Genomic DNA, 13789 nt, shown 5'->3' with positions numbered 1-13789 from the left:
GTCTTCATCCTTCGTCTTTCTTCATCCTTCGTCGTTCTGATCGGCGAGAGAGACGAAGCTTCTGCAGAGAAGCTCTGAAGCTTTTCCATCTGACGCTATGGCGTCCTCTGCACAGCTCCGGCTCATGTCCGATCTCAAGGTCATCCGAAATGAACCTCCCGAGGTATCAAACGCCACCACAATTTCATATCGTTCCCACCCACCCACACGCACACGCACCTCTCTCCCCCTCTCTCCCTGTTCTATGATCTATCTATCGGGTTTTCTTCTATTTTTCTACTCTGTTTGTTTCGTGTAGCTCTATATTTTTAGAATTAGTTTTCGATGGATCCCTTGCTCTTTGATCTTTTCCTTCACACATCGGTTTGTATTAGGTTTATTCTGTCTTTTCTGTTCCTTTATCGGCCGTTTTTGGCCATGAACTTCTTCATAGAGATTTTATTCCTTTTTCTTTTCTGTTTCATAAATTTTTAATGGATAAATTATTTGCCTGTTTACATGTCTTTCTCTTTGAAGCCGACTATTCATTTTATGATATGTCTTTTTCTTCTGTTATTGCTGTACCTTTTTCTTTTAGGTTTATTTCACAGCTGTGGTACCATTGTTCCGCAAACTGCATTCATTGTCATTGTTTGTGATCTTTTATTCCTATATTTGTTATTTTATTCTGTTTTTTCCATTTCAGGCTATTTGGCTGATAGATTTTTGTGAATCCTCCGCTTTCTGCTTTGAAAAATGCAAACCTTGTTTTTGTTTTTGGCAATTCACCCGTTTATATTGTCTCACAGCTTCATTCCCACAGTGCTTTCTTCTGATTCTGCCTTGCTTTGTTTCATTCAAAATCTATAACACATGTAGATTTTCACTATTTCTTTGTTTCTTCGTAAACTATAGAATGTCTATAGTTTCTCTTTCCATATCACTGGTACTTTTGCATCACCTTTTTCATTTTAACGTAGCTATTTATCAGCTAGTTTTTATGATCCTGTGCTTATATTCCCTCTCTTCCCTATTTTCCCTTTGCAAACTGCAAGCTTTGCCATCGTTCTAGATCCTTACATCTATTTATGGATATTTTCTTCCATATTTGTGCAACCTTTTTGATTGGCAGCTATTTCACTACTTTTTCGCTGATACTTGGCTCATTTCACTGGTTTCCATTTTGTTTCATTTCAACATTCGCTCCATATTTCAGCTCTTGTTGTCTAATTTTGAACTACTTGTTTCCTTTGGGGCTATTTCATAGCTAGTTTTTCATGAATCCCTTTTATCCGCTTTCTCATTGAAACTGCAAGTTTGTCATTGATTTTGATCATTTGTCGCATTATAAACCAATCTTCTTGTCTGTTGCCACCTGTTTGTTCAGGGATATCTAGATTGTCATGAATATTTTGTTTCATTTCGTTTTCCTCAGACTCTCTTTGTATTTCATCTATTTTATTGCTACCTTTTTCATCTATGTGAGGATACCTTGTTTCTTTTTTCCTCTTTCCTCTCTAAAAGGCAACCTTTGTCAACTATTCGTCCTTTTATAGGTATTTTGTCAGTTGTTGATTGATCTTTTAGGTCAAGGCTTATTTCATAACTAGATTTTCACAAATCCTTTGTTTCATTCCCACTCTAGCTAATTGCACACCTTGTCTTTCATTTTGGATCCTTCATCTCTCTACTCCAGGGATGCAGTGCGAGTCCATATGGTGATGAAAACCTGTTTGTGTGGAGTGCCACGGTTTTTGGCCCAGAAGACAGCCCTTGGGAAGGTATGATTGCTTCTTTTTTAATGATTTCAGGATAAGTTCATCCTATTTTGGCTCTTATGTAGGTGTTGCAATCAGAATATAATTGTGCTATTCTATAATTATAGTAATGTTTATTAATTAGTAGGGTTGAACATCAGACTCAGTAATTTACATCATCACCCTTTTCCCTCATCTGTTTTGTCAATGTGTGCTATGTGCAGAAAGCTTTTCATCTTAGCTCGTACGTAGATGATACAATGTGATAGCTATTTACCCGTTCTTCTATGTCAAATATTGATGATGCTCATGATTCATCAACTAAAATTTCCATTGCATCTAGAAATTATTATTGCTCCTGACCGTCTTTCTCTTGTATGATTCTAGAAGCCTTACAAAGGCTCCATAGAATGTACTAACCTTTCCAAGCATGACGTAGTCCTATCATACATATGAGCCTGATGCATGCAATATCCTTGGTACATACGTAACCTGATGTGTGTCTTTGCATCTAGGAATTATTATTGTTTCCTTACTATTGTTGTCTTGTTTGATCTCTTGAAGGTTTTAAAAAGGGCTCAAAAGAGTGCACTAGCAATTTGTGGCATGTTGTAGTTCTTGGTACCTATGTATTCTGATGCATGCAATATCTCTTGAAACATGTTACCTTGCATCCTATGTGGGTAATAATTGTTATAGAATTTATTTACGTTCATGGGTTTCCTATCTTGGATTGTGACTCATATTACCTGCATCCCATGTGGCAAATAAGGGTTACTTGAGTCATATAGATCCCTCACATGGCTGCGTATCTTGGATCGCGTTCATGGCCGGGAAATAATCGTTATAGAATTCAATTATGTTCATGGGTTGCCTATCTTGGATCAAGGCTTATGTGGCAAATAAGGGTTACTCGAATCATATAGATCCACCACATGTCTGGGAATATCCAAAGTATTCAAGATATACTACATGGACAGGACAAGGGATTTGTCATTCTTCATTGAAGATGTATGTATATACTTTTTCCATCATTAATTTGAAGTTAGACTCACATTTTTATCCTTCTTTCTATTTCTTCTCATATAGGTTGGAGTTCTTTGCACCTCATTTGCAATACTGCGATGTGTTGCCAATGGTGCATGGCGCGAAACACCTTGTTCCTTGCACATTCTCACCATTTTATGAGTGTTACAGATTTATCTAGTGATAAATAAAATATGTATGCGTGTATGGTATGGGTTTTGAATCCTGCACCCCAATATTATAATACATTATGACTATCGATGAAGTAATAAGCCTTAGCGATAAGTAATTTAACTAAGAACATACATAACTGTAAAATACATGCATGTAACTCAGGTTAAAAGTGTGGCCACTAAAAGTAGAAAGGAAAAGGCAGAAAGGTCAAAACAAACATAGTGGAGAAGAAAACAGGAATGCCAAAACAAGCATAGGGGACAAGAATAAATGTGAAACGAAATAGATACATCTAGCATAGGGGTTGAACCTATATAAACACAAGTTTTTGGGAAAAAGAGTCGGTTTTTTCTTAAAGAAGGGTTTTTGGAGTCAACGTTAGAGACGGGTAGACAGATGTGCCAATGAATTTTTTTGCTACAAGAACTCAAAGATGGCTGACTGAGCTTGTCGGATGTGGTGACTTCGATAGAAATAATCAAAGAAGAGAGTATGTATGTTTGAGGCTTCTACGAGTATATGGTAAAAGGAGGGGCTCTAGTTGAAAGAGGAACTAGGGACGTAGATGAGCAGATTTGTAGAGGCAAGGACCTTGGGACCTCATGGTTTCTATGCTTGATGATGATGATGATGAGGACCAGACCACAACAATGGCAACAACCAAGAAAAAGTAAAGGTAAAAACAAGTGGAAGAAAGAAGAAGAAAGAAAGAAAGAAAGAAAGAAAGATATAAACATCATTTACAAGGCCAAAATGGCCGATAAGACCAAACAAGAGATCACATATTAAGTGTTGTCTCATCTTTGAGAACAACAAACGAAAGTAAATGTTACTAAGTTCAAAAAGTAAATAAGGTAAAATGTGGCTAAAGAATCTTTATACCAGTACATGTCAGATTTTCAAGTCAGATAGATTGTATTTTTGTGTTCAAAAGATCGCTAGCATAGGTTGATCCAAAATGGAGAGGTCTTCGAAGTGAGGCAAGCACTTGCAATGGCAGGAGATAATTGCCTCTATTTGTCATTCAGAAGAGTGGTGAGAACATGGTCAATGTCAATGTGCACGTCAAATTGCCATTGCCGGATCTATTGTAACCCCTTTGCTATGTCCTTGCTGGGAGCCCATTTGAGTAGCCCTTGATTGAATTGTAGCATAAGGAGTGATGGTCCTAAAATAAGTTGTGATTGTTCTTTGTTGATGAGCTCGTGTTGCTGTATTATTGTCCTTCATCGACTTTTATTTGCGTCTCTTGAGTTCTAGCAAGAAAAGCCCTAGGCACCTTTGGTCCTCATATTCCATTACCTTGCATAGTGGGCCAAAGCCTTGCTTAAAGAGGCATTGGTATTTGTCTCTTATTTCATAAAAAACACTACTACAGTTCCATACGTAATGTTCTTCAGATTCCATTCCCTCATGACACAATTTGCAAATTCTTTCCTCTAAATATATTCTGTGCATATTTGCCTATCATACATTCTCTTAACTGATGTGAAGAAGTTCACAGCTGCCCTGTCATGCAATGCAACAGAAAGGATAGATGTATGTCTATATAAGAGGGCCTGATGATGAATCCATCCTCTGGTGTGTGTAAAACTTGCCTGTATTTGAGAAAGAAAGGGAAACACACAAAAGGACATATGAGTACCCAAGAACATATGAAAGAAAAGCTCTCCTTAGATTTATACTTCTCTTTTTTGACAAAATCTTGTGGTTACATGGGTTTAGAACGTCTCTCTTATTCCAATGCTGTTTGATTTTACATGAATGTGTAGCATTAAATTTGTACCCAGATGCAAAATGTGTATATTTTAAAAAAGGAAGACATAGGCGGAGTTTTGGAGTCAATTAAGATAATCATCATTGTTGTGTGGTATCATGTGCCATTCTCTTGCAACACAAAATTGTGGTAGGTTGCTCACTGTCCAACATTGCAGTATACTCTTCTTTGTTCTCTCCCTATTTCAGACTAGACAAGTGTGTAACACTATGCATATTTTTATATGAAACATTTATCTTTGTTATGCCATGTTTGTATTTATATTATGTATTGACAGATGTTTCTCTGATACATGTTCATCCTTGCATTTTTTATACAAGAGATTGTTAAAACACCATTATTTACTCTGTGACATTAGAGAACTATCTCTGGTTACATTTGAAACTTTATGAGATTTTGAATCCTTGTCCAGGTGGAATATTCTCCTTGCGCCTTATTTTCAGTGAGTCTTACCCTGAAAAGCCCCCGAGAGTGAGATTCACATCCGAAGTTTATCACCCAAATGGTGAGGCCAGTATGGCTTTCCTCCTTTTCTGATGCTGCTGGATGTAAACGCTCATTGTCAATTTCCATTGACTAAATCACTGTACTGTGTTTTTTATATTTTTGCAGTTTATACTGATGGCACTCTGTGCATGGACATCATTCAAGATGCATGGTCACCTTGTCACAATGTTTCTACGATTCTGACTTCTATTCAGGTGAACACTTGGAAACTTTTGGTGGAATCATATGCTCAATCATTTATTAACTTGTTCCTGTGCTTTTTGCCGCCTAATGACTTCTATATCGTGTTGTCTTGTCTCACTCCTGCTCTCTAACCATTCAAGAAAAGTTAGAAAATTAGGAACTCTGATGTGTTTGCTCGTTTTTCTTGTTTAGCATCCATGAAGCGGTTTTGTTTGTTTCTTCTCTTTTTTCTCCTATCATCCAAGTGATGACTTCTATTGATTTTATTCTGGTCTCTTCTCTCTTTCTAACCTTCAAAGAAAGGTATTGAAAAATGGGAAAGTTGCTCTTTTTTCTTGTTGAATATCCATGAAATGACTTCCATTAGTTTTTTTGTATTTTCTGATGTTTTTTTCTCCTTGTTGCAATCAGTCTCTTCTTACAGATCCAAACCCAGCAAGTCCAGCAAATCCAGATGCAGCTCATTTGTATCAAACTGATATTAAGACTTACAACAGGTTGGTGGTTTTTCTTCCATAGAAATATTCATTTAACATTTTTGAAAACTCTTTAAAGGGAATTTCCATCCTTAACATTTCTGGTTGTCTTATTGAATTCACAGAAAAGTAAGGCAGTGTGTGCGGAAGTCTTTGGAATCATGAAAAGAGGTCACGTAAAATGGGTATTTGGGTGAATGATTTTTATCCTTCACATATGGCTTGTACAGTTCCGGTTTGAATTACAAAGAGAAGAAGGGTCTTATCCAGAAGACATATTGTATGGTGTGTTTGCCTACATAACATGAAAAATAGGTGAAATGCAATTGTTTAAGGATGAGATTCAAGTTTACTTGTTATTTTCTGCTTCATATCATTATATTGGTCTTATGTTGATGATATATAGCAAAATATTGAAAAGTTCTGCACATTAAAAAAATAATGTGCAGAGTAATTTGACGAACAATAAACAATGGATATGCTAATATCACATTGTTTAGTTCATCTTGTCTCTGCCCATTCCACATTTTATGATTTGAATTTGGTTGGTATATGACATGAAGTGTTTTGCAACCCATAATATGTTTGCTGCTAGTTTATTAATCATCATAAGATTGACTAGTTGTAAGTGTCAAATAGCCTTATACCTGGAAATTTTTGTAAAGATATAAGTTATTGATGGAAGTTAGAAAAAACAAAGACATTTGCCTAATATGAAAGGAAGGTCATAATAAGATACATGTTCAGATTTGCAGCTGTAATGGTTTTGTGTCTATATGCCGATCATGTCACCTCAATTTGGACTGGTTGGACATAGTCTTGATCAAGGTAAGCCATCTTGTTTTGCTGTGTCTCATTGTTAACATTGTGATGCTTCAATGTTTTATGAGGAAATGGGTTTTATGATAAATATTTCTGGAAGCCTTCTATCCTTTATCTAGGTAGACTTGAAGGTTATTATTCATTCTTCCTGTATGTAAGTGAGAGTAGGCATCACACTTATGAGTTGTTTATGAACTTCTGTAGGCATTTCATTTAATTTCATTAATTTGAAGTGCATTCATATGATAGAAGCAGAAGTTTGAGTAAAATTAGTTATTTGCTTTGTATGAGTTCTAGCAATGAAAGCGTTCATGAAAAGCATGATTAGGTTATTCTACATTTTGAATCAAGTATCCTGAGTGTCGCACTTGTAATGCAATCATGAACACCTTTGCTAAACTCTAATGAAAAGATACAACAATTTGGCGGCACATTTTACAAGTCATGTCCCTTAGTGTTTATCCAATATTGGCCATGGTGCAATGGGTTATGCCAAGTTCCAACCTAACGTCTTTCTTTTTGTTAGCATCCCCATGCAACTTGGACTTGAAAATCCATCAATGCCCTTCATCAAACACAAAATTTGAAGCTCATGCATGTTTGTTGCATCTAGATCTACATATATATGTATGAGCATGTGGCATCTCTCTCTCTCTCTCTCTATTAGTACATTAATATCTATATTCATTCATGTATCACAAGCATGGATGTCATGGAATACAATTTTGCCCCTAAATGTAAGCATCGCAAAGTGAGCTAGACATTGCATATCATCACATGACATTGAGTACAAACACAATTAGGCACAATTTCCCTTACAAAACTTTCTATGGGATACGACAATAAAACATTAAACAATCCATCATTTGCACATTTGTGAGGTGGTCAATCATTTAGACACATTCTCATTCTTGCTAACCAACTTGTTCTCTCTCTAGTCCACATGCACAATAAAACAAACCATCATTTGGACACTAGTGAGGTGATTGATCATTTAGACACACATTCTCATTCTTGTTGTCCAACTTGCTCTCTCTAGTCCACATGGACAATAAAGTTACATGAATGCACTTGTAAGATATTTCAAAAGACTTTTTTTTTCAAAATGTTACCCAAATGCACATGTCAAATAAACTACCACCTCGGGAGGATGTGGGCAATACATCAATACATAGGTGGGGTTTTAGGGTGGATTAGGAGAGGCGTAAGCTACAACCTAAAAGACCTAAAAACATGTTGTTTAGAGCTTTTACAATGTTTGAGCCCTTTACACTCTACCTCAATAGTCTCCCTCTTCCCGGGTTTCGTTACTGAGTGCCACACTTGTTCTTCTCTTGTGGCCAACATTGAAGTGCATGGAAATGGTTCAAATCCCCTTGGCTTAATGACTTCACACACCTAGGCGTAAGTCCTTGATTGCGTTAGTTGTTTGAAGGAAATATAGTTGGGCATGGTAACACCATGTAATCATGCAATGGCCAAAAGCATGATAATTTGTCTTTTTCGATGTATTATATCTTGAAGAAAGTAAGTATCATTGTGAGGTTTTTCAGATGTTATGGACCCCTCCTTTCTTTTCCAAGGCTTTAGGAGACTGATAGAGGGTTATTTTGCTAAATATGGAAAAGCCAAGATAGGAGGGGAGGGGCATTCCGGTGAGTTTCTCTAAAGTCTTTTTAGCATCGACAGTTAGACGACGACGACGACAAAGAAAAAGAAGAAGAAGAAGCAGAAGAAGAAGACGACGAAGTAAGAAGAAGAAGAGGAAGAAGAAGAAGAAGAAGAAGAAGGAAGGAAGGAAGGGAGAATGTCGTTAACAGAAACTGTCTACTCGAGCTTCTGCCTGTCTACAAGACTAAATAAAAAAACGCATATTAATTAATACGTAATATATGCACATACGCTTATACATTACATGATCTATCTTTATGATTGATTGATTATGCATAGTTTCTGATACGATTAAGCTATACATACATATATACGTACCCTATTTGCTTCATCTATCATCATCGTTCAAGAAGATGGCTAAAATACGTATTTACTCTATTTGCTCCATTACCATCACCATGCCGGTCTTCCTCTTCTTGCTTTCTCTCCTTCTTTCTTCTTTTATATATGTATAATATCTTTTGCCTCAAGTCTTAAAGTCATGAAACCGGCTCGAGATTTGGTATGGCGGACATCCAATATGGAATATGGGAGATTTTACACCCTTACATCAGAGGTAAGCTGAGCTATTTTGTTTTCCTTCATATAGAATCTAAAGAAAAAAACCAAAACAGAAACACAAAGAACAAAAAAGGAAGTTAAACTATTTGATCTTCTACCATAAACTTTTATTTAGAATTAATGACATAGTTTCAGTGTTGTGGCTATACATGCCTTAAACTCTCCAATATTTAGGAAAGGGTTGTCACAATTGTTGCCCACATTAAAGGGCGTTTCTATTCACAAGTATAGAATGATTTCAGTGACGTTAATTCGCTGTTGTGGCTATGCATTAAAGACACAATATATCAAGAATTGCTCATAATAATAGCTGAACAAATGGAAGAAATGGGTCCAAGTTAGAGGTCTTTATTCACAACTTTAAGGAACAAATGGATCAAATGTGCTGCAATGGCTATGCATATCATTAAACTCTCCAGCATACTAAAAGTTGCCATAACGTATGGCTGAGAATTGGAGCAAGTGGGATTTGCCGAATTGAGGAATCAGTTCCACACAATAACAATGAAGGAGATTGATTTGCTAATATGACGACGTAATTTACGTGCCATCAAAATGTATCAAAAGTTGCTATAAAATGAATGGATGAAATTTGAGGATCTGTTAAACATGCATATGAATATCCGAAACTGGTTAGATGATAACATGCATTTTTCTAATATCTGCATATGAATATGCAAAACTTGTTATAATGGTAACATGAGATTCCCACATATATGGAGGTCCAACTATTTTTTATAACACAACGTGAACCTTGTATATATATATATATATATATGGATATCCAAAACTGTCTATATAATAATGTGATATACCATAATTATATAATAGCAACATCCTCATGGCTTTGCTAGTTTGTCAGGAAGAACAGAAAAGACTGGCAGGAGACAGTGAAGGTCGATGTGAGGTGTTAACAAAGGGGATGATTAAGTGTCGAAAACAACTTGGTCTTATGCGACTTCGAGACACAAGCCCTGATCGAGAGCTCAATGATGGTAAAAACTATAACTCTTTATCAGTAAACAATAGCGCAATGCATCTATATTCACTTTATATATTAAATGAGAAAAGTTTGTGTGCATCACATTGGTTATTGATGCAGATTATGGTGTCCAAAAATTTGAAAGCATAGCATTTATGCTATGCATCATAATAGTCTAAAATTACTGTTTAACTTCTTCGAGAATTAAACCATTCTAGGGTCTAATTTTTTTGTAGTTTAAACATTGTGGTGTAGTGTTAAAGCTTATGCCTTGCAATGCAAACGTAGAGGGTTTGGTGTTGTGTAATATAGAGAGGGAAACTAAAGCATTGCTTCAACCCAAGGAAATAAGATGCTATTATGAGTATAGACTTTAATCCCATATATTTCTTCGTATGCAGGATTTGATACCCCAACTGAGAATTATTTCAAGTCTCACCTTGAGAAGCTAAGGAATGCTGACATGGAACGAAAAAAAAATGCTCATCTTGAGAAGTTACGGAAAAATACTACTTCTAAGGCTTTTGGAAGGGCCAACAAAACTACATATTCAGATAATCTCTCTCAAGCAAATGATAATATCTCTCAAGCAAATTCGATGAAGAGTAGACAAACAAAGAGCAGCAATTCAAACCCAATGGATGAGATAATAACACATAGGTTGAATGATGCTAGCAAATCCCCTTCTTTAGATGAGACCGCTGAAGGGAGATTAAGTAAACTCCATGGAAGGATAGACCCAACTGGCATTGAGGAAGACACCATACAACTGGAATGTATTCTCAACAAGCTTGCTGAGAAGTTGCAACTTTTTATTGATGAAGACAAGTATGTGGAAAAAAAATCACACACACACACACACACACACATCTCCCCACTTTGATAATATGTCCAAACTAAACTAAAGCATATCATAACACGTTAAAGAAACAATTTACTAAATCATATTTTAACATGTTTAGAACCCCCAAATCTTATACAATTAAGAAACTCTTATGTTATCTACAGGTTTACTCCGACAAATCAAACACCCATCCAAAGTTCTAAACAATGGCAAACCGAACAGGCTTGTCCTGGATTGAGCCAGAACAAATGTAACAATGCTCAATCCATAAAGGACGATGATTCTCCCAATGTATCAAGACTTCCTCCATATAGTAGATATGGATTTTACAGGGTCTATGGTATGTATATAACTCTCCATCCCTACATTTATCCACTTGTTCATAGAATATAAGCTGCCTTTCCATATACAATGTGCATATACCCACTTAAATGATACCCTTATGAACGTAAATAATATGTAAGAAATATGAGGTTGAAAAATGCCTTTTATTGAACTCGCATGCTATGGTTGCATATTTATGAGTGTCCTCCTCCACGGTGGTGTGTGCACTCCTTTGGAACTTATGAAAACACTCACTTTTTTCTTCGATATATACAGGGTTGGCAGGCCAAGGTGCAAGAACGAGTTGGTGCCATAACCTCCCACTTGGTCAAACACCTCCATTTGGCAAGAGAGTTAAGGGTCCCATCAAGCATTAAATTTGTCTCACTACATGGATATAGGGAATTTATTATCACACATTGAATCTTGATCTCTCATTTATCAACCTTGCAAGATGCCTGAAACTTCCCAGTTGCAACTTCCAAATGTGCCATCATATTTTGCATCGTAAGTTTCTAATTGAGTTGGTCACAGTATCCATCTCAGTAAGTAGCTATGGTGCAAACTTCAAAGGGCTAGATGTGAAATTTTTGAGAGTGAAAGAAGTTTGAGCAATAACCAACCATGATGCTCTCCTCGGTGTCAGGTGTCAATGACAACACAAAGGGCAATATGTTCTGATCATTATATTCATTATACAAGCATTCGTTTCACGATTCGATGTATCCTTCATGATTGAATCTCACTGATCACATACCTCTAGGCTTTACCCAAGGGTGGCCATGATAACTTTGTAGAGTGATCGATGACAAGAATGCTTGAGATATAAAAAAACACTTGAATGATTTTTTCAAAAATGTGATCTATGTTGCTATTTATTTGAAAATGCCTTTTTATATCCTATCAAATATCCATGAAGGTATGTGTAATTTCGTTTGCATTTGACTGGATTATCTTCATAAGCCGCCATGTGTCATTCAAAGCTAGATGATACACAACATGCTCATGCATCTCTTGTCTATCTCCTTAACATAACATTTTGGATAATTGTTGGATTATGGTGGGTCAATTGGTTGTAAAAACATTGTTGTTAAGCTGTTTCATTTTGTATTGGAATAACTTAAAGAGAGGACCACCTATAGAAGTGTGGTCGCCACAACCAAGATTGAGTTTGAATATCTTATGAGCACATGCAATAACCAAAGTTAATATGCTCCCTCACCTCCACATAAAGTATCTAGTTATATCTATATAATTTGTTCCTAATTACTTAGTTGTGTATATAATTCACATTGTGTATCTATTTGAAATGTGATAACCACACATAACATGTCCATCATCATTCATGCCAATTCAAGTAATTGGACAAAGTGCATAACCCATCCCAAAGTGATGCTCCAGGCTAAATAAATGCAAAGGGGTTAAACACAAGAGAGTGGGTATCATATAATATTAAATGACAAGATAATTATGCATCTTAAGATTATTAAAATATTTGCAAAGGCCATAACACGATCTGATATAAAGCATCTTATGTGGAGGAGGAAGGGTTATTTGCTTGTATAAAATGTGGCGAGGCGTGCATGATGAGCAAGTCTATGTGTGTGTGTGTGTATAGATATCAACAATAACATAAAAACATATCTTGAGATGTATTGCATGTGTTTACATATTTAGAAGAAACAACAACATAATGAATTCTCTATTTTAAGTTGGTCTAGAGGGTGCAATGCATAAGGTATATGTCTATTTTATGCGTAACGATCTGGGGTATGATTAATCATGTCCAAAGATGGAGGGTTTGATGCATGTCTTTATATCATGAAAAAGGATGTTAGATACGGCGTACATATTATGCATATAGAATGTGGCCAAGAGATTGTAATGATGCAACTTAACCTCGTCAAACATTTCAAGATGTTCAAAATACAATATATATTCATGCACAACCTAAAAGCAAATTCAATGTACATCCTTCTCTTTCATTTACCTAATGACTTATATAATGCGGCTCCTATGAAGCTAGGCAATAGGAGCCAATACATGCATGGGTTATTAGAATAAATATAAACACATTCAAAGGATCACATACATACAATATGTCATATCCTAAAGAGCATACATTACGTATTCTTCATGGTTGTAACTTGGCCTAGCTGCCTATTCATGTTGCCACAAACCCTTACAGAATGTGAAATGTAACGCGCCATGGGAATGTTAACTACCAAACAAATAAGACATATCGTAAAGAGCATATGTTATGCATTCTTCATGGTTGTAAGTTGGTGTAGTTGCCTATTCATGTTGCCACAGACCCTTACAGAATGTGAAATGTAAAGCGCCATGGCAATGTGAACTACCAAACAGACAACACAACTTGTGAGTTAACATAGTCCGCATCCTCTCAACATGACATGTGGGCTCATAAAATAGGATGGAGATATCCGGAGATAAGCAGCTAATAGATATCGGCATCCGGAGATAAGCAGCTAATAGATATCGGCATCCGGAGATAAGAAGCTAATAGATATCGGCATTCGGAGATAAGCCGAAAGCATAGAACCACGCCTAGAATCCATGACATAAGGTGAGTTGAATCCATGACATAAAAAGTGTCCCTATCACCGGAACATGACAAATCACATATGTACATATATGTCTCCTATTACCCAAACATAACATGTTGTGAAGATGGCAGCAATCCTT

At 36.2% G+C, this 13789-nt stretch overlaps 2 protein-coding genes across 3 annotated transcripts; both read left to right on the top strand.

Moving 5' to 3' along the window:
• Positions 1–6275, top strand: LOC147865642 (ubiquitin-conjugating enzyme E2 2-like). The gene is made up of 6 exons (XM_087318510.1): positions 1–163; positions 1676–1760; positions 5126–5218; positions 5326–5414; positions 5815–5900; positions 6005–6275. The coding sequence occupies exons 1-6, from the start codon at positions 98–100 to the stop codon at positions 6042–6044; spliced, it is 459 nt and encodes a 152-aa protein (XP_087174636.1). The 5' UTR covers positions 1–97; the 3' UTR covers positions 6045–6275.
• Positions 6276–8729: 2454 nt separating this feature from the next.
• LOC147865641 (uncharacterized) lies at positions 8730–11991 on the top strand. 2 transcript variants are annotated; one of them, XM_087318691.1, is made up of 5 exons: positions 8730–8928; positions 9796–9928; positions 10317–10743; positions 10924–11099; positions 11360–11991. In XM_087318691.1, the coding sequence occupies exons 1-5, from the start codon at positions 8854–8856 to the stop codon at positions 11458–11460; spliced, it is 912 nt and encodes a 303-aa protein (XP_087174817.1). In that variant the 5' UTR covers positions 8730–8853; the 3' UTR covers positions 11461–11991. The 2 variants fall into 2 exon arrangements, with proteins under 2 accessions (XP_087174817.1, XP_087174818.1); XM_087318692.1 differs by having other exon boundaries at positions 9788–9928.
• Positions 11992–13789: the final 1798 nt, after the last annotated feature.

The sequence above is a fragment of the Azolla caroliniana genome, unplaced genomic scaffold, assembly GCF_043228905.1.
Source record: "Azolla caroliniana isolate FFs.n. ecotype wild unplaced genomic scaffold, voAzoCaro1.0.p SCAF_4, whole genome shotgun sequence".
Taxonomy (NCBI): Eukaryota; Viridiplantae; Streptophyta; class Polypodiopsida; order Salviniales; family Salviniaceae; genus Azolla; species Azolla caroliniana.
This window is presented reverse-complemented; position numbering and strand designations above follow the sequence as displayed.

Coding starts and splice junctions, on each gene's coding strand:
- LOC147865641 (XM_087318691.1), top strand. CDS start 8,854: ATGAAACCGGCTCGAGATTTGGTATGGCGGACATCCAATATGGAATAT. Junction 9,929..10,316: donor TGATCGAGAGCTCAATGATG/GTAAAAACTATA, acceptor CTTCGTATGCAG/GATTTGATACCCCAACTGAG. Junction 11,100..11,359: donor TGGATTTTACAGGGTCTATG/GTATGTATATAA, acceptor CGATATATACAG/GGTTGGCAGGCCAAGGTGCA.
- LOC147865642 (XM_087318510.1), top strand. CDS start 98: ATGGCGTCCTCTGCACAGCTCCGGCTCATGTCCGATCTCAAGGTCATC. Junction 5,219..5,325: donor CGAAGTTTATCACCCAAATG/GTGAGGCCAGTA, acceptor ATATTTTTGCAG/TTTATACTGATGGCACTCTG. Junction 5,415..5,814: donor CGATTCTGACTTCTATTCAG/GTGAACACTTGG, acceptor TGTTGCAATCAG/TCTCTTCTTACAGATCCAAA.